This window comes from Poromitra crassiceps (genome assembly GCF_964638095.1).
Source record: "Poromitra crassiceps genome assembly, chromosome: 19".
In the NCBI taxonomy this organism is placed as follows: domain Eukaryota; kingdom Metazoa; phylum Chordata; class Actinopteri; order Beryciformes; family Melamphaidae; genus Poromitra; species Poromitra crassiceps.
The window spans coordinates 20,947,127-20,968,440 of NC_139646.1; the positions used below are offsets into that span (position 1 = coordinate 20,947,127).

A 21,314-nucleotide genomic window follows, 5' to 3' on the forward strand; every position below is an offset into this window, starting at 1 on the left:
GGACCTCAGGAGATGTTTCGTGAAATCCCTATAAAGAGTTTTACTTGGTCAAGCCAAGCAATTCAGCTATGAGATGAATCGCAAGTGACCAGAAAACATTTGACATCTTGTAGCTGAATCGCTTGGTTTGTCCAAGTAAAACTCTTTATATAAAAGGGTTTTATGCAATGTCAATGGGGAATTCACTTCCTTAGGTCCCATGCAGAACCCGGAAGAGGGCGTGACTTCGGCACTGTATTCTGCTCTTTGACTGCTTGGGGCTGAGGTGTGATAGGGTGTCCCTGACCGTACGGACTCTTCTTGGAGCGAGCAGAGCTCAGTAGAGAGTCCTGCCTGCTTGGACAGTTCATTGTGTCTCGTCTACCAGCTGGAGTCAAACACCTTCTTGCACATGTTTGAGTTCTCTTGGTGAAGAGGGAACTCGGAGCCGGGGACCAGCTGCCTCCTGCCCTTACGCGACGTCACACTCTTCCCTGACGGCAGGCTCTCATACTTGGTCAGGTATTCACTGAAAGCACATCAAGATCGTCGATACATATTAGGTTTGGTATGAGCCAGAGCCATGTAGAGATAGAAGAGTCCCGACATCTCCATTCACTCCAATGGACCAGTTTTTTACTCTCAAGAGTTCCAGGAAGTAAGGTCCTGGATTAAGCAGCACTGTCGAGTTGCAGCAAAATAGACAGTTTGTGTTGTACTTTGAAAGGGTTTTTCCCCCCTTGAATCAAATTGTACAATATCAGGTTTATTTTAGCATGCAAACCCATTCCTGGCTGTTCATTGGCTAATGAGTCTCGCATTTTGGTCCTCCGCTGATGACACTCTCTCTCTAGAGGACACTAGTATGAGCTGATTCATTAAAGGGATAGTTTACTTTTTTTTTTTTTTTTTTTACGTGAGGTTGTACTTATCGATTGACACGCTCTCAGTTTGGAGAAGCAGAGAGTGTACTGCATAATGTAATGCTGTGGAGGGGGCCAGCAGCACAAAAATACTTTAGCCACTTAAATATAGGCCCACCTAAACAAATCAATATGAGTTTAAGTGTACACTATATTCACAACATTTCCAGCGCTTTATCTTGCTGTCAAACAGCCCTTCCCTTTGGCACTACATCTTCTCAACTTCCATATTCCTACACATGCTGCGCACTGTGTTACGCCGCAGATCGCTGCTGTTTGGGTCAGAAAAGTGCTGTTGCGGCATAATACAGTGCACGACATGCGTAGGGATACAGAGGTTCTATGGTTAAGAAGATGCAGTCAGTGACAAAGGGAAGGGCTGTTTCATTTCAAGGTAAAGCACTGAAAATGTTTCTAATAACGTACAATTAAACTGATATCAATTTGTTTAGGTGGACCTTCTTTTAGGTGGAAAAAATGTATTGTTGGTCGGACCCCACTCACAGCAGTACATTGCTTTGCTTCTGTGCCAGGGCTGCTGTCTGCTTCTCCAAAGTGGGAGCGTGCCGACTGCCATCTACTGTAGGTATTGACTATGGATAAGTGCCTCATACAACCCCACATCAAATAATCGGAACAATCCCCTTTAACGGATCCCCAAAACACTGAAATCCTTACTTACTGACACTTTCTCGAGTCTGTTTACATGTGTGGTTTTATTTCAGTTACTCAAACGGTATAGAGGAAGGAACGCTGTTCTGCCACAGTACCTGAAGGGGAAGGTCGTTTTGTCCATCTGGATGCAGACCAGGAAAGGATATTCTGAGAACTGGACGGTGGTGATGAAGTCCAGCGACGCCTCTGTTTCGAAGCTGACCTCCATCCCCGTTCTGACAAAGTCCATGTCGACCGTCACGTTGCCGGTGACCACCAAAGCGCCCCTGGGAACCAAAACGAATTCAAAATGTGGTGAAAATGTCTTCAGTAGACAAAGTTCTAAGTAGAGATGAAACGGTATGAAAATTTCGTATCACGATTATTATAGTGACCAAAATGATCACCGTTATCGCGATATTGTTCAAACGGAAATCATTTCACCAAGTTTTATATTGAAAACTCAGCACCCAGACGCAGAAACTGTTGCTAACTTGATGATGGACGGTATTTACCTTGTTTTTCAATGTGCAGTAATCTACAGTACACGGTTATAATGATAATTAAAATTTGAAACGGTATCACTCAGCACCAGGAATTGTATCATGGTTTATCATTAAACCGGTAATCGTTTCATCCCTAGTGAGTAGCAGCTGAACACAATTGAGCTAATTTAAGGGTATCTGTATATGATCTGTCTGTCTGTATTTGAGGCTTACCATACACTTGGATCAAAAGCAAATGGTTAGCTTAAACACTTGCAACGTTTGCCAGAGTCCGACTGATATGAAACAACTCCCCCTATGTTTCAAAATCAAAGCGTATGCCGACCACCCGAAAATCCAACCTCTGTAGCTTTGCCCATGCAGGCATGCCTTGGCAAAGATGCCACTGTGGTTTGTTCTGCTGCTATAGATAGCCTGCCAGTCTATTATCAGAGTGGACGAGGTACAACTATGCTGATCCATTCACCTGCCTCTGCCATTCCCCCCGCACGCACACAGAGATCAACTCATCCTGAAGTGCCATCCAAGATGTCACCTTTAATAGTCTTGAGTCTGGAGACCTCAAAACACACTAACACACATCTTGATTTTGCTTGAAACCTTTTTTTATTTGATTCTGATTGCACAATATTGTTCGAAGAAATATATAAAATCCTGTGTCAATCGCACCTGAACCTAGATCCCCATAAAATACCATTTGGTTGTTCTCAAAGTGAGAGAAAGAAAGAAAAAAAGGAACGTGGGGATGGAAAAAAGACAAAACATTTTTTGCCAGTTTTATTTTCTTTCCTTTTGCTCCGAATAAAATGTGTTATGTGCACGATTCATCTCGTAGCTGGTTGGCTTGGTTCCAGGCTTAAAAATCGTTATAATATATAAAACTCTACGTAAGGATTTTCTCAAATGTCAATGGAGAAACGAATGAGAGATTCCCTCGCTGGGACCGGAGCCGTGAAAAAGGGGGCGCTCACTGTTGCGCTCTATTATCAGGCATAGGAAAATCACACTGTATTTAAATACTGAAAATCCGCAGCATCGCCCTTTAAATCCTCATTTCATCACCAGATGCTGCGAGAAATCCAACACGAGCACGATGATCCGCTCCGTGTCCAGCAGCTCCTGTTGTGTATTGACAGTACTGTTCTAAAATAGAGGGGTAAGAGGGATGACGTCATATCCCACACATATCCTGTAGGCTAATGAGAGAGGAATGAACAGTCGCAGACACAGTTCTGGTATACGTCCAGCGTTACCGGTGGAAGAACTGCATCAGGCAACACTTATAGACACCATCTAAAGTTCACATAAATCCACCACCAACAGGAATCTATTTACAGTGCGGTGACACCGCCGCGCTCACTGAAACCACTTCCCTTTAGATCACAAAGGTTGTATTCGGGGCCGAGGATCACGTCGACCACAAGGCCTTTGCCCTGGATTTGCATTACATCACTAACACCTTCAACAGAATAGTAGCGTCAACGTGAAAAAGTACACCCAGTGAGATCATTTCTCCTGGTTGCACGTAGGAGGAGGCTGTTAGCCACTTACATTGCACATAACACATTCTGTAAAAGCTTTTCTGAAATAGCAATCCCGGTGGCGGTTTAGCAACATGTCAACATAGCTGTAGCAGTCATATTACTGTAATATATTTATCATAGTGTCATTCTGCAACCATCTGGGGCCTCATCTAAAAGGGAGCAAGTGGGCAATCTCTGTCTGTCTGTTCTCTGTCTGTTCTCTATTAAAAATCTTGTCCCACTGATGATTTCATAGGCATTGTGACATCATCAGTGATGTCATAAGAGCAATTGTGATGTCATCAGTGATGCGAAGTTGTGACATCATCAGTGATGTCGTAAGAGCAGAGCACAGTGAGCACAGTGGTCGAACTGCAGGGCGGGCAAGGCTGCGCTAATTTTCTCTTCCAAAAGAAAGAGAAAATGGCGCCTAGTGCCTGTCATCTGGCAGAATTCCTATCCCATAAACTAACTACTAACTTGGCCAATTGTATGAAACATGAACAAAAAACAAAAACGGTAATGTCTAAGAATGCAAATAAATGTAACTGGCTCATTAAAACATGCATTCCAGGAATATTGTATTTACAGCAGCGATAAAGGCGCACGCTTGAGAGCCTGCTGGTTGTCAGGGGTCGCACCTCGGAGATTCCAGGCCGACGGGCTGCACTCTCCGCTCGGCAACACGAAAGCAGATGGCTGCTTGCGGCAGATGGCCAAAGCCCAATCCAGTCCCCAGAATTCTCAAATAAAATCATTGACATATTACTATGACCCGCCTCTCAACCTGTGATCTCAGACAAGTTATGTTTTCAGTCTGAAACGGACTGCGACGCACGTGACGAACGGGTTCAGTTCGACTTTAAGCACATTTTGGGAGACAAGTGCCCACACCTGCTGCAGGCAATTACCCCGTTATCAACCACAGTCCAACTGGGACATTCTGCATGTGGCTCCGCCCCAATCCAACCATAAATGGTCAATGCCAATTACCAGATGATGCATATAAATGAGCCTGATTATCAATTGAACAGGGAATTGCATGCAGTTGTGTGTTCAGGCACTGGATAGGTTAGTCATTCTTTTAGTTCATCCTTAGTAGGGTAGGGACCCTATGCAGAGTTTGATAAATGAGAGCCTGACTGTTACCTGTTGTTGACGCTGGTCTTGGACTCCCTGTACCACAGACTGACTTCCATGCCTCCAGCGATGTCAATGGCTAAGCCTCCCTGGAACTCTGCACTCGCCTTCAGACCAGACTGGAGCTGGATCACCTGGAGGATCGACGACGAGCAAGAAAAGAAGACAACACACAAAAGGAAGATTCAGTTATGTCAGAGTCTAACTTTTGACACTGGTAATTAAGAAGTTATGTTAAAAAAAACCACAACACTTTGAGAGAAAGTGGTCAAAAATACCGTAATCTTTGTATCAATTTGGCGCTTACCTCAGAGTGATCCGTCAGCAAGATGAGACCCTTCACTACATTCATGGGTTCTCCGGACATGGAGAACATTTTGGACATGAGGTCACTGTAACCCTTGAAGAACGTGACGGGTCTCAGCTGAACGTCGAACAGCAGAGCCGACATCCCAGCGAAGCTCTCCAAGTCTCCCTCTCCCTCGTCGGCTGTGGCAGCGATCAGGGACTCCATGCCCTGGGCTTCAACCGCCACCTGGAAAACAAGAAGGATTTCATGGAGAAGATCCGAGTAGATATCTGTTCTGATATTGCACTTCCATCACAGGAAAATGCCATTTCACGAAAGCTAAAGTTATATCTAATGGATTTACTATACGTTCTCAAACTTTTTTATGTCAAGGACCCCTAAGCTGACACAAATTAGACCACGGACCCCCTTAAGCTTTTGTCCCAGCGTCCTCCTGATAAGACTTTTTGCTTTTATTATTATTACATTGATTTTTTGCTGTGTGAGTGTGTTATTACAGAAATTGTATGAAACCCATGACCAAAATAGTCATACATTCTGTCATTGTGCTACTTATGGATGGAATTACAGTGAAAATAAATTATTCCCCTTTTTGCTGGGGACCCCCTGGAACCCAAGGACCCTTGGCGGTCCCCGGACCCCACTTTGAGAACCACGATACTACCTCTATGGCATGGAAAGTGAACTCTACGACGGCACTGCTGCGACATCATAAGCATGTTTTGCATAAATAGAGTAGCAATTAAGTGATAATTACTTGGCAATTAATTTCTAATCATCCGTGTGGTTTACTTCACCTGTAGACCGTGTAGCAGGGCTCCTTTACTAGCACCGTAAATGTTCATGTTGCTTCTCCTCAGGATCCCAGAGCCAGAATACAGGATGTCCAGATTGTATGTGGACGTGACATCAGCAGTTTCTGCAAGTTTGATTGGTGTGGCATTTATTTGGTGAGGTCAAGCATGCCATTAAGAACATTCAATCTGCATGCATATCTTATGGCAAAAAAACAACACCACCTGACAAGACTCCAGCTCACAAACTAAGGAATCAAACCATACTGTATCTATTGTGAAGAGCCAAATCAAACCTACAAACTGCAAATGTGCCCTTAATATACCCTCAATGACAAGGCTTAGGGCAGGGATACTCAACTTGCTTTGCCCGGGGGCCACTTTCGTGAAATGATAGAAGGCCAGGGGCCAGTTAATAAACAATCAATATACATTTTTCAGTAACACTTTACTTTACACTTTTCGGTAACACAAAAATTTGGTAGTTACTGAGGAACGAGTCAGGAATGAACCATTAGTTCACGATTAGTTCATGAATAGTTAATAGGTAGTTCCTTAATGGTAGTTACTTAAGAACTGACCATTAGTTACCATGTTAACGAACCAGTAAGTAATGATTACTTCCTTAAAATTTTTTTTTTTTTCTTTCGCTAGTTCATGAGTAGTTAATTGGTAGTTCCTTAATGACACTTAATGGTAGTTCCTTAAAGATCCTTAATGGTAGTTACTTCAGGGAAATTTGGTCAAAACACAGTCGGAGCAGAAAAATGTGTTCTCGTTGAAAATGTCTAACAACATTGTTATCTCTCAATTTCAGTAAGTCCATCATGGGCTGACTGGGACTAAATCTAGGGAACGTTCTTCTTGTTTAGTACTTTTTCAGGTATGGGGGTTAGTTTGGATACAAAAAGAAACACAAAAATGTCACTCACCTGCCATGAAGCCTGAGTACGCAGAGGATGCCCCGACCTTTGCAAAACGGTCATAGTTATTGGATATCATGTCCTTCATAGCTTGTCTTACGACTTTGCTGAAAAATGAAAAAATATAATTACAAGGAAGACAAGAGATCGCAAGATCAAATCCTGTGTATTGGTATATGTTTAATTTATATCATTTGTGTTTATTACAAATGACTTATTTTGTCACTACACTTCTGTATTTCCATGTCTGCTGGGTATCGTCCATCAGACACAACCTACCTGGCAGGCATCTGGAAGCGCAGGATGTCCTGGATCTTAGACAGCATGTACTTGTTCATCTCGTGGGGCAGGTGTCCGATGGACAGCAGCACGTTCTTCACCTCTTCGTAGGAGGGGCTGCTGCTCAGGATGACATCAGCAGCGGCGGCCCTCACGTTCTTCTCGTAGATCCGTCGGTTCTGGTGGTAAACCCTGTTCACCGTCCGCTTGACCTACAATCGAGAAGCAAAAACAAAAAATTATAAAAATACTGTTTTAATTTCTGTTACATGTTAAAAAATAGTTCAGGTTTCCTACACATTTTCCAAAAAAAATGCCATACTTTTTCCAGACCGTGATTTGTTTTGAAGATTTTGTCTGGTGTTCAATATGATTTACGCAGACATCTTGCCCCTGCTAACTATGTCATTCAATATTATTTTTCACAGCGACAAATATGAGAGTATGTGAGATGACTGGCAGGGTCCCTACATGGTTTCCATTTTAAAATTCCATATTTTTCCAGGCAGACCCTTGGTTGGTATTTGATATAAATTATATTGCTGACAGCAGCTGGGTAATAAGAGCATCCCACTATCCATCAAAGACATGTACTGTATGATGGGTTAATAATACTCCTGTCAGGGCCCCTGACCAAGGCAGTGGTAATCAAACTGGAGTTGATCCCCGGGCACTGCACTGCGGCTGCCCACTGCTCCTAGTTCTAGGAAGGTTCCTAGTAGAGGATGGGTCAAATGCAGAGTATGCATTTCACCACAGGGACAATAAAAGGTTAACTATAACTATAACTGAACATTATTCTTCACATAAACAGAAACTGTGGACTACAACAGCAAAGCTAGTGTGTGTATCGTTTCTGAACCACAATATTTTCCATACTTTTCCAGATCCTCCCGCTAGCCTGGGTAAACCCAGCCTCCACGTGACCTCTATCTATGTGCTATCTTGTGACTGATAGCACATCGATAGAGGTCACGTGGAGGCTGGGTTTACCCAGGCTGCTACTATCCTCCCACCCCCAAACTTCCCAAACTATTCAAGACCTGGAAATGATAAAAAAAAAAATGTTATGTTTTTCCAGACCTGCACAGACAGTTCAATTCAATCAGTTGATACAAAATGGTATGTGCAATGCTTTACCTCGTCAGTAATGAGAGCGGCGTCGTATCTCTGCAAGGCGGTGAGGGCGATGGTGCTGTATGCTCCCGACTCGGCGTATTTGGTGAAGATTGGGATGGCCTCTGGGAGCAGAGAGTTCTTCAGAGCAAGAAGGAACATCTGGACCTCTGCCTCCACCTGGGTGCTGTCAGGACCTTCTAAAATCATCTTCTTCACCTGGACCACCGTCTGAGAGGTGAACGCAATGCACAGAATCATCACTGAAATGTTGCATTCAATCCCGCTTGCTTCGGTTTCAGAGCCCTCCACAGAGGAAATGTACATGATACAGTCGCACGTATAGGGATGCATAATTTTGGATTTTTTTTTTGCCAATATCCGATATGCCGATATTTTCCAACTCTTTTGGCCGACCGCCAATATAAGTGCGCATTTTTCCCCTTCTAATTTCAGAGAACATCAAAGTCTCTCCTATAATGGAATTAACACATTATTATGCCTACTCTTATCGTGATGGCCCACTGGCAGATGCAGAAATACAATGGTTTTCAAAATGTACACATTCAGTGGGCAAAATTATAAAACGACTTCAACTTAGGTTATGTAAAACATGTCTTTTTAAAAATGTATGTAAACATCGAGCATTTGAGCTTCATCATTCGTCATTTCATCACCCTGTCATATCAGCAGAAATGTTCGATATTGCGGATATTTCATTCTAAAGACTTTATCAGCCGATACCGATGACATGTCGATATCATTGTGCATCCCTGATAGTAAGAGGTGCATTTTTATTTTGACTTGTAAAACCATTCATGATTTGATTAATCATTTATGAGATCTTCTTGGAGACTCACCGGTAAATTGCAGCCTCCTTTCTGACAGAGCTTGTTGACCAGCGCTCCCATAATGATCACCACTGACTCTTTGATGTCGGTGCTGCCAATCTTTCCCTTGGAAATGTCCTGAGAAGAAAACATTTTCATTTCATTCACTGCAGTTATATGTTCTACAGATCAATGGTTGTCAACCTGGGGGTGCGGAAGCCCCCCACGAAGCCACAGAATTATTTTTGGCGAAATGATTTATGGGATAGGAGGGGAAAAAACTAGAAAATATTTCTCCTATACAGATTTATTATCATTCATTTATTGTCATTCATGTCAATACGGTCATGTATTTTACGGGGTCACCACTCTGCATGCAGCCTGTGACAGGGAGTCGTGAATAGGTGTTATTATTTCACGGAGTCACGAGCGTGAGGTGCCCGTTCTGACCACAGTAAAGTTCTCACCATCAGAGCCTGGAGCATCCTCTCATTGGGATGTGAGGCGAAGCCACAGGCATAGAGGAACCTCTCCTGCAGAACCAAACCTTTGGCGTCGGTGAAATTGAGGAATTCCAGCATGGCGTCCAGGGATGCCACGGTCTGGGAGGAGGTGACGGCATCCACCGCCTGAGGGCTGGTGAAAATACAAAATTAGACAGAGCAGTAGCAAGCAATGCTAATACAAGTGGCAGGTAACTACAGCATTATTGGATCCTTACATGCTTAATTTTAAAAGTCAGACTTTTTTCTTCTTCTGGCACTTCCCCCCGTCCCGATCGTTGCTCCACCCCCTCTGCAGATGTGGGGAGAGCCGTAGACTCCCAAACAGGTGCCCCCCGAATGACCAGAGGGGGCACTAGTGCAGTGACCAGGACACCTAACCTTAATCCGGCTTCCCAACCATAGACACAGTCAATTCTGACGCACGAAAGACTAAGCCGGAAGTAACACGGGGGCTCGAACCTGCGACCCTCGTGTTGGTAGGCAGGAAATCTACCGCTGCACTACCCAGATGCGAGAAGTCTGACTAATTCAGTGTCTTGGGGCAACAATACACAATTTGAACAGGAGAGTGAGAGGAGGCAGCTAGTAGCTAGCTAGGTAGGGAGGTAGCTAGTAATTAAGATGTAGGGAAGTAAGGGTGTGCTTACAGGGCCGTCTTGCTGGCACTCTTCAACACTTTGAGAATCTCATCCTTGGAAGCCTTCCGTATGCTCTGGATGAGCGCCAGGAAGCTGCGGGGGGCCGTGACCTTGGCGAGGCCGGCGGGCTCCAGCTGCTTCTGATGAGACTGCCACAGCTCAAACAGCTAGGAGAGGGAACAGAGGGGGTCAGAAGACAGCAGAGGACGGTCAAAAATATCTATTTACAAGAGAAATCTCTAGAGTCATTGACAGCTTTAGAAAAAATGTTTTAGGTAGAAGAAGTGAGATAGAGACTTTAATTTCAACCCAATCTCATGGGAGAACGTATGTATGACACGCGGGTGTTATCTCGTGGAATACATATGCAGAAACGCAGTTTCTCATGCAGTTCATACGCAACTTTGCCTCGTCCACTTACATTAGAAATCTAACATGCATAATAACTTTACGTGGAAGTTATGGGGGTTAGGTTTAGGGTTATGGTTAGGGTCAGGGTTAGGTTAAGGGTTAGGGTTAGTGGTTGCGAGTTTGTTAACGTTACTTGCCGCCAAACTGCATGCCAAATCGCATTTCTGCATATGTATGACACGAGATAACACCCCGCGTGTCATACATACGCATTTCATGAGACTGGGCTGTTAATTTACAGTATACATATTAACTATTAAGTTGCTTATTAACATGCATATTAGTGTACTAATATTAGTCATTAACCACTTATTAGGACCTTATTCTGCTCTATTGTATTCTACAAGTATAGCCCATTAACTATGGGTTTTCCCTCAATAACTTCCTAATTAGTACTTACTGACTACAGTCAGTAAGGAAGCACCTGAATTGAGCTGTCAGTATGCTTTGCTCTTTGTTTGGGGCTTATAAGGTGCTAGTATCACATATGAATTATTAAACTATTGAGGGGAAACCCCATAGGTAGTAATACAGTAGTTAACATGTTCCCTAATCTAAAGTATAACCAGAAGTGATTGTTCAAAAATGAATTGGCTACAGAGACTTTCCACTTTAGATCAATAAAACGGTATTTCCATATGAAACATCTTTCATCTGTGTGAAAGTGAAAAGCCACTCACTGTTGGACAGCCCTTGCACTGGGATTTGACTTTCTCAGCGATGACACCAACAGCTGCCAGTTTGGCATCGAGGGACTTGACCACACCAGCCACATCTTCCCCAGCAGCCTCCAGTGGCCCCGCCTCCGTCCCCAGCAGTGTGAACGTTTGCCTGGGAAGGGAGAACATCTCAATTGCAAATGTGCTCAAATTGACACTGCGCCAAAGATTTTGTCTCTCAATATGTACGGTATTACCTAGCCTGGCGAATGATGCCAGACAATTGGAGATCTCCTCGCCTACCAATCGTCTGGGGAATTCTAAATGCATGATAGTTGCTCGAACGGTGACGAGTACTCGCACTGACAAAGCTACGCCCCTTACATTTTGTCAAAGACACGACTTCCCGGAAATGGTGCTCTCCCCCGTTATGCTCTGTCGTGAAACAAACTGGAGATACAGCGAAATCACTTTGTAACACAGAGAGAGCTTTTTCAAAAATTGGAAATGGATGTGCCGGGCAACCTTCCATCATTTGATACCGCAAACAATCATCAACAAACTTAGGAGTTTTCTTTGGTGACTGCGGCTGAGCCATCCTACAATGCACGTGGCGCGCTGGTACCAAAGTGTTTACAAGCACACGACTTCTGCATCTCACCGCCCCAACATGTAGGACCACACCCAAAGACTTTGGATTGGTTCTGCAATGCAGGTTTTTTTAGACTCTCTAATTCAGGCAGGTGTGTCAAACATACGGCCCGGGGGGCAGAACTGGCTCGCCAAAGTCCTTCAATCCAATGTGATGCACTTGTGAAGGCTAAGAGGTACCAGGTCTCAGGAGCAAATTAAATATTAAGTAGCCTATTCATGTTTTCTGTATGCATCATTAAATGGTAAACTATTTTCATGACCCTTGGCCTTGACTATAGAGAATTGCACAGTTTGCCGTCAATTGTAATGCACAGTTACAGACAGTAGATTTGATCATTCGTTTGGAGGTAGCTGAGATAACCCTACGTGAGAACGTGTTCTTAAAATGTAAAATTCTTTACACTAAAAGAAACAGGAAAACATTGAGGTTTTGTCACTTGTGGGTTATTATTGATTTTCTTTGTCTGGCCCACTTGAGACCAAATTGGGTCGCATGTGGCCCGTGTGAACTAAAAATGAGTTTGAAATTGTTTCCACCCAGGTTGAATAAGCAAAGGTGGGAGAGATTTTCCTCCGTTTCTAGCCGAGCGAAGCCTTTTAGAGACGGACTTGTGAGTCTAGGATTTACCTGGACACGACTTTAGCCGCGTTCGATCTCCGGGCGTTGACAGCGAGCGTGTGGGTCTCTTCGGCCACGGCGGACTTGATGAAGCCGTCGTGGAGTGTGAACACTGTAACGGAGCTGGACCTGCCGCTCACACCCAAGACCTGAAGCGGAACCAAATTGAGGCACGACATGTTAATGGCTCGACACCAGTCATATTTCAGCGCGGCGAGTCGGGTTCTGGACGGCGACTGACCTGACTGTGCGTAGTGAAGCTGCTCTCTGCATTCTTACAGGTGTCCAGCAGCTTGGTTCTGGTCACTTGGCCCTTTGCCGCCTTGTACTCCACTGTGCACCGCCCAGACACGTCGTTCTGTCCCCAGACACCAGGCAAAGTAGTTCAGGTCAGTTACAGTTGAAGTCAGAGGTTTACATACACTTAGGTTGAAGTCATTTAAACTAAACTTTTAACCACTCCACAGATTCCATGTTAAAATATATATAGTTTGGCAAGTTAGGACATCTGCTTTGTGACACATGTAACTTTTCCAACAATTGTTTACAGACAGATTGTTTCACTTATAATTCACTACATCACAATTCCAGTGGGTCAGAAGTTTACAAACACAAAGTTGACAATGCCTTTAAAATGCTTGGGAAATTCCAGAAAATTATGTCATGGCTTTAGAAGCTTCCTATAGGCTAATTGACATCATTTGAGTTAATTGGAGGTGTACCCTGGGGAAGGGTTAGGGTAGGTGGGGGGTTAGGGCTTAGAGTTAGGCTGAATGTGGAGATGAACGTACTTTAGGGCGTTAGGGCTAAGCTGGAAACATGCTACAACATCAGCCTCGACTTGGGGCATGGCTGACTCCAGCTAGATGAGTAAATTGTGTGATTTCACTAGGATTTCAATGACTAGAAGTGAGCCCAAGGAGAGAATGTAGTGCATACTTGGTAATAGCTTTCACTCCCTCCTGTTATCTCCGCTTTAGGGTTATGTTGGGTTACATGCATTCAGATATGAAAAACATGAAGAACTGGATTGAGAAAAGTATCACGTCATTTACCTCAACAACCTTCCCAGTATTGAGCTGTACTTGCAGTAAGCTGGCCACGCCTCTTTTGAAGTTCTTGATGGTTGCAGGCTCGGCCCGATAGGAGTAAAAGGCCTTTGCCTAGAGGAGATGTGTCATAATATTAATGCAAGAAGTTTCACACACTTTCAAATTCTTGATATGATGTTTTCAAACAATGGATAACAAGGACCTCGACCTGCAGATAAGACAACTGTCAACTGAGGCACACGACCTACATGTTGCCAAAACACAAGGCTTCCCTCAGTGTGTCAGTATAGAGGCAAAGTGAACATCCCTTCCTGCTTCAGCACTGTACCAGAGATTTTCTTCCGCAATTTATTTTCCCATAGACATTTCGTAAAATGCTTATAAAAATATTTTTACTTGATCAAACCAAACAGTTCAGCTATATTTAGAATCGGGAGAGACCATAGAACATTTTACTCTGACCAAAACTTTAAAAAAAACAATCGAATATTTTTCTTTAAACCCACATTTTTTTACGTTTTGGTCCGAGTGAAATGTGATGCGATCTCTCCTGTTTCTAAATATATCTGAACCGTTTGGTTTGAACAAGTAAAACAATTTTTATAAGCATTTTACGAAATGTCTATAGGAAAATAAATGGCAGATGAAACTCTGGTACAGTGCTGCTGAAGCAGGAAGTGACGTTCCACTTCGGCTCTCTATTCCTTTGCACACTTTCACATAGGTACATCTACTCTATACATACATACATACATAAACAAAATCACACCCAGGTGTTGAAGTATGCGGTGCAGATTTGTGCAATTCGGGACTCTTCTCCCCCACCCCCCTCTCCCCGGCTGTGTGTGTGTGTGTGTGTGTGTGTGTGTGTGTGTGTACATGCGTGCGTGCTTGTGTGCGTGTTTCACTGAGCCGCGGTACATTCTGTCTCCACTGTGCTTCCTTGTAGAGGCGGGGGGGTGGGGGCGGGGGGCTAGGGGGCTAGGCTAAATCCCGTCCTACTGTGGGGTTTCAGTTTGGCTAAAGAATGATTGACTCAATGTCCAGGTCAGGTCAGGAGCGCACAAAGCCGCCCATGACATCATCCCACAGCATGATCTGCGTCCTATTCATTTTGTCAGATAGGCCCAGCAGAAATAGACTAGCCAGTGGGTCTTACTGTGCGTATTTTCCCTGCCCGCCTGCCATCAGCAGAAATAACCTGAGAGCTTGTGGGAAACACTGCGGTGCCAGACTCATTCTTCACTGCTCATTTGCTCGGCCATACTCCTCACTATACCAAGAGGACGCCTAAGAAGTGTTTTTTTAAATCAATTTTTAGACTCGATCTATTTTTTTTTACAAGAAAGAAAAAAAGAAAAAACAAACCATAAACATCTACATAAAACCTATACAACCACATAAACAACCAGATTCACTCCCCGCAGGACCACCCCCCCCCCCCTCCACCCACAAAACCAACAAAGATATTAGCTCACAGTATATTGAATATAATACGTGCCCTTCAGGACATATCAACCCAGTCTCCACCACACAACAAACAAAAACAAACAAGAAAAAAAAGACAAACGCAACCTAGCTATCATGGAAGAAGTGCTATTTTATCTAAATTTGGCAAGATTTTACCAGCAGGGTTACACATATTTTTTTCCAATTTGAAATAATAAATGTTTTGACACTACTGCAGACCTCACTGATAAACATCACAGCATATCCATTCAGGAACCATTTATTGCAACAAATGGAAATACAGTTATGTTTGGCGCTTGGTGCTGATGGCTCCGCTCTTTACAGAAGATGCTCCCTGAATCAGCCCCAGCAGCATGCTAAGCTAATCGGGGAGCGCAATGCAAAATCTCCCATGGGAATACAAGAGTGAGCACAAGCAAGACATACATGTTTAACCTTTGAGCTATGCAAGACTCTGAAGTAGACAGGTGGAGGCTGGGGTGGTGGAGGCCAAGCTCTGGCAGCAGCAGCAGTGATGTGTGTGGCAGCACTGGAGTAGTAAAGACCAGTGCAGAAGGGAGCCATATTTAAATGGACCATCTTGTTGTGAGAATGGATGTGATTGGTGAATGATTAAATGCTGATTCAATCAGCAGGCTCTCAGCTGATTACAGCTGAGGTATAGCCTATCTCTCCTGTGTCCTAATGTGATGCTTCATCTTGTGGAAAGCCAAGACAACAACAAATGATGGTCAATTTACTGCACTATATAGTGGACCAATTACAGTAGATCAGTCAGCTGTTCATTCAGAATGTATCAAGTTGTGCAATACGGGGGAGGGGGCACTGCGGGCAATTCAGCAGACACGCCCACAGAGTTTCACAGCTGCTTAGTTTTTCATGATTTTGAAACCTAATTTAATATACTTGGCAACTTTTTTAATCACTCAAATTTGGATTTTTCTGTGGTGTGACAAACTCTACACACATTTTGGTTTCCAGGGGCTTTAACGTGATTTTGCATACATGAACCATATTGTGATATATATTGATATCAAGAATAATCCTTATGATTATCGTGATATTGACTTCACCCATATCGTCCAGCCCTAATACCAAGTGAGGACTATTTAGTAGGGCTGTGCAATTAATCGGATTTTAATCTCAATTAAAATTTTGGCTTCCCACAATTATGAAAACAAGATAATTGAGATAAAACATTTTTTTTATATAATTTATTCTAGTTATCCTATTTATTGATCTAAATTGTTGCTTTTATTTTCATTTATTTATTTGTTATTCAGTTTCAGTTCAACTGTATTACAAAACAAAGTTAGATAAATGATGTTGTAAATGTCAATGAGTAATCGCGTCAAATAATCGTGATCTCAATATCAGTCAAACATAATCATGATTATGATTTTCGCCATAATCGAGCAGCCCTACTATTTAGTCTTGCCAGCATTTTTCTTCAGCAGGAACTGTAAAACATACAGCAGTGTCGTCTGTAGGTAAGACACCTAGCAATCTTCTTGAGGCATTTATGCTTTAATTATTTGCTTGTTTATTTAATTTATTTAATTCGATATTAAACTCCCAACAGCTCCCAAACAGTGAGGACACAGTGTGTGCTTTATCCCGACCAGCAGCGCTTCCTGAAGAGAGGCTCATTCATTCACTGACCCCCTGAACCTGGTGACCTTTGCACGCACACACATCTGTCTCTGGTATTTCCCCTGCCAGCATCATCACACTCGTCTCGCCGCACATAGCAACAAAAATACTCCTAATACTCTAAAGCCAATGCTATGCTAGCAGCAGTGGTGCACTCTAACATGGCTGAAGTAAAAACTTAAAACTATTAATTAGTTGAAAGCATGACTTGTGTTGCTTCAGTGAGTGTATAAATAAGCAATGTAACTACTCAATCATTTCCTCTTTTTATGGGTTGTCATTAGGGCTAGGTATCATTTAAAAAGATTACAATCCCAGTAGCAATTTGCCTATTTTGTGTCTAAAAGGCAGGAAGTAACACAGGTGCAAGCAGAACACCAATGAGGGTCTCCAACTTCCAAATCCATTTGGTGATCCAGTGCTGGGGCCCTAATTAATGTCTTACTTGCAACTGTGTTACTTCCTGCCATTTGGACACAAAATGAGTGAATTGGGTGGGATGTGAAATTGATAGTATTCTGTTACATCATCACTCAGACATCTTGGTAGGAAAATAACAGGTGACTGTGATCAATGTACAGGTGATTACAATCAAGTGACACTTACAGCCAATGAGATGTGTGTATTGTAGCGCCATATTGGTAGGAAAAATGCTTGTGACATCATCAGAATACTATGAATAGGCGAATAGTACCAGTACCATTAAAGTGATACTGATACCAACAGAGTGCTGAACTGCCGACTCTGTCAAATACACCGCGCTCGACTTCACCACAACAGACTGTATGGGTTGTAGTAGTGTCCTCTAGTAAGAGAGTGGCGTCAGCGGAGGACCAAAATGCGAGACTCATTAGCCAATGAACAGCCAGGAATGGGTCTCGCGCTACTTTTGCATGCTAAAATAAAGCTGATAATGTACAATTTGATTCAAGGGATGAAAAACCCTTTCAAAGTGCAACACAAACTGTCTATTTTGCTGCAACTCGACAGTGCTGCTTTTTTTTACTCAAGAGTTCCACTTTCTACTTCCTGGAAAAAAACTGGTCCATTGGAGTGAATGGAGATGTCGGAACTCTTCTATTATACGGCTCTGGGTTGTAGCTGCTGTAGTTGGCTAATCACACGTCACATTAAATCAAAGAACGCTTGTGGTGATTGGCTGCGAGCAAAACCGCAATAGTTTTTTCTCTAGGTCTGTGTACAAAAAGGATCGAATGCAGGTATTATTTGATTGGAGAAGTTTCAATACTACTTGGTACTGGGCTATTCGGTCAATATGATACCCTGCCCTAGTTGTCATGTATGTTCCCCTAACAAAGAGTCCAGACACAGAAGCTCTTACCTTTCCGTGTTTGAGATGCACCAGGAAAGGCTTGGTCAGAGCAGCTAGCTTGGCCTTCCCCAGGAGGCTTTCTGCTGTGGAGCCCTGCAGGAGATTCTTCTTTGGCCATTTGGCCGCAGGCTCGATCCTCACATTGGAGATCTGTTGGTGAGAAAGAGGCGGCGTGTAAAAGGTGTGTGTGTGTGTGTGTGTGTGTGTGTGTGTGTGTGTGTGTTGGAAGGAGAGGAGGCCCCCACTCATTTAACAGATAAACAGCCTGCTTTATCAGACAGGGCTTCATCAGGGGTCAGTGTACATGGTCAATGCATTACCATCTACTCCTCTGAAGAAAAGTATAGTGTGTGTGTGTGTGTGTGTGTGTGTGTGTGTGTGTGCGTGTCTTTTTTATCAATTTTTTTCTCTCTCAGTTTATCTCCCAAATTGTACTTTCCCAATTCCCCCTGCTGTCCCAGGCGTGGCTCCACCCCCTCAGCCGATCTGGGGAGAGCCGGTAGACGAGCACATGCTTCCTCCAATATGTGCAGTCAGTCGCGAGCCACTTTACTTCACGTGAGAGTGAGGAGTTTCACTGGCAGGACATAATTTGCATGTGAGGATTCCCCCAGTTCCCCTCCCCTCCAAACAGGCACCCCGACCGACCAGAGGAGGCACTAGTGAGGCGACCAGGTCTCATACCCCACCAGCTTCCCACCCACAGACAAACACAGCCAATTGTGTCTGTAGGAACGTCTGACCAATCCGGAAGTACCGCTGTCGGGAATTGAACCCGGGTCTCCGCGCTAGTAGGCGAGTGCGTTTACCTCTACACTACCCAGATGCCCCTGTGTGTCATAACTGGGAATGTAGCAGTTCCATGACATTTTGGTTTTTTATACCTTGCTTTTGTTTTGTTATTGGCAATATTTTGTTTAAAAATGTGTTTTCGCTGACAAAGATAATACAGTACCGTATATACCATTGTACCAGTCGGAATTTTGGACACACCTGATTGAATGCACTATGCTTTTCATTGTCTACAAGACATTTCGACATTTCTTTCCAAAGCTTTTGCCTTCCCCATCAGAGCAAACGATACAAAACATTTGATTTAACACTTTTTGGTCATTGCATTATGTTACTTCATAGTTTTGGTGTCTTTACTTTTATTCGAAAATGCGAAAAATAGTAAGAAATAAAGAAAAAAATATGGTGTGTCCAAACTTGGCTGGGAGTGTATTTTACTAGGTGAAGTGGATTACAATGATAATCCTCTGATTCATTTGAAATTGTTTGCTCAACGCTTTTAGAAATACTTTCCATCATATTCATTCATTCAGTCATTCATCCAATCATTCATTTTGACATGATGCCGTAATGTGTGTCCCCTCTGGACGTGTGACTGTGCCACATACCGCCAGTCCAATCAGCTGGTCATCCTTGCTGCTCGGATCTCTCCAAACTAGGTGCACATCCACATCGGTTGAAATCCTATAGCCGGCACTGCCCTCTGCTGACCCCCCGGCTCTGTCCACCAGGACCTCAGTGCTGTAGCTGAATTGATACAGCTGGTCATTATTGAGCCGGGGTCCAGCACCACCACCTGAAGAAACACAGGAAACACTCTCAGAGGAGGACCAGATGGCAAGTGAATGAGAAGAAAGCGTGGGGGACATACAGTAAGATTCTCAGCATGATGTGCATATCGACTTAAAACTCAAAGGAGCCGACTTGAAACGATGACACTTGTGACCGAAGCAATGGGAAAGATGGAAAAATATTTTTTCTTTTTCAAGAATAATAAGCACAAACACCTCTACATAGATATCAAACATTGTGTTGCATTTAATTATCATCATGAGACAAGCTGCACTTAAACGCATAATAATTAATCACATTAACTGTAAACAAAGCATTGTTGTAAGATATAGACAAACCCAGAAAGACTGAGTTCTAAAGTAATTAGCTGTTGTGTTATTTTATGTAATACCAAGTATGTTTGACCACATAACCTTTAGCATGCTCTGTCCCAAACACAATCCAACACAAAACTCTTTCAAAAGGAGGGCCACTACACACACTTTTTCTTTCCTTTCATTTTTAGCTTCCGTTATACGAGTATGCTTCAACTCTGGCCAAGGTTACTAGGCCTCAATCAGCAGTCATTTAACGAGGTGTGTTCCTCCACGACTAGATAAAAAGCTATCCATTACTCTATTAATGTGACGCATTCCTTAGATGTGACATCAGCCCACGAGGAAAGACTGAGTGACGTGTCACTATTTGATTTCATCACCGGTCCACTAAGACGTGTCGTGCTGAATTCAACAAATACAAACTCTGCAACACTAAAGTCACCCGGGTCTGTTTTGTCACCAATGAATGACTGAGACGTTTGAGGAATATGTTGAAGAAAACCACCGATCCAAAACACAATTTAGATGGAAGAAACAAGGGCTCTTATCCGATCAGTGATGTTTCCAAACAACACTGTGTGAAGCTACTCCACACAGACTAATGAATAGGACATTTACATGGTGGCTGTTGTAACAGGAGCCGGGGTGGTTTCCTGCCCGTATGGATTAATTTGGAAACTCTTGGTGATACAGTGAAATGATCGCTTGGTTGCACAAGCTCAAACAAACCTTCTGTAAGACCACAAAGTCACTTTCCAATTCACTGTCTAGTATGGAGGCCTCCGAGTGACAAAAAGGTCTTCATGTTGGCTTATGTTTACGTTTTTGTGTCAATATAAACATAAACCGTGTCAGCTTATGTTAAGCACTGACTGTCTGAGTTCATAGTAACATGAAATTCTACTTTGTAGGGTGGACCAGTAAATATACAGGCTATCTGCCCATATTCTGTAGCCAATTAAGGCAACACACCAATTAAAGTAGTATTTCATGCTGTTGCTTGAAAATATTAACATGTTGAACTAAAAAGCAACCAAGTGTGACCACTAACTGTCTTTACATCCATCGTAGGGCATGTCGGTAGACTGCCCTCTCTTCATTGGATGAAGCCTACAGTGCTTACCTTTCAGTAGGCTACTCTAGTTACATGAAGATGTGGAGGGTGGAAAAACTCATCAGAGATTAATTACATTCTTCCTGGAAGACCCTGTAGGCCCCCCAAACACCTTGAAACATTTGCACACACACCCCAAAAAAAAAGTTATAAACACATGAACTCACCTTTAGCAGGAGCTGAGAAAGACGATGCTGTGCAAAGCAAGAACACAACAACAGTTAACATGGTCTGTGTGCTCTCTCTCTCTCTCTCTCTGTAAAAGAATGAATCAAATCTAGTCAGAGGTGGCACTACTACAGGGCCAAAAGGAAAGGCTCGGACAGT

The 21,314-nt window shown here is 43.2% G+C and overlaps 1 protein-coding gene across 1 annotated transcript; it reads right to left on the minus strand.

Moving 5' to 3' along the window:
* Positions 1–360: 360 nt before the first annotated feature.
* On the minus strand, positions 361–21,217 carry mttp (microsomal triglyceride transfer protein; the record flags this gene model as incomplete). The annotated part of the gene is made up of 18 exons (XM_083656137.1): positions 21,155–21,217; positions 19,373–19,560; positions 17,982–18,122; positions 13,520–13,627; positions 12,706–12,822; positions 12,474–12,613; positions 11,213–11,363; positions 10,131–10,288; positions 9,445–9,613; positions 9,008–9,115; positions 8,172–8,378; positions 7,032–7,243; positions 6,762–6,859; positions 5,833–5,954; positions 5,033–5,260; positions 4,735–4,859; positions 1,673–1,843; positions 361–508 (listed from the first exon to the last, which is right to left on the minus strand). The coding sequence occupies exons 1-18, from the start codon at positions 21,213–21,215 to the stop codon at positions 361–363; spliced, it is 2,652 nt and encodes an 883-aa protein (XP_083512263.1). The 5' UTR covers positions 21,216–21,217.
* Between the last annotated feature and the right edge of the window lie 97 nt (positions 21,218–21,314).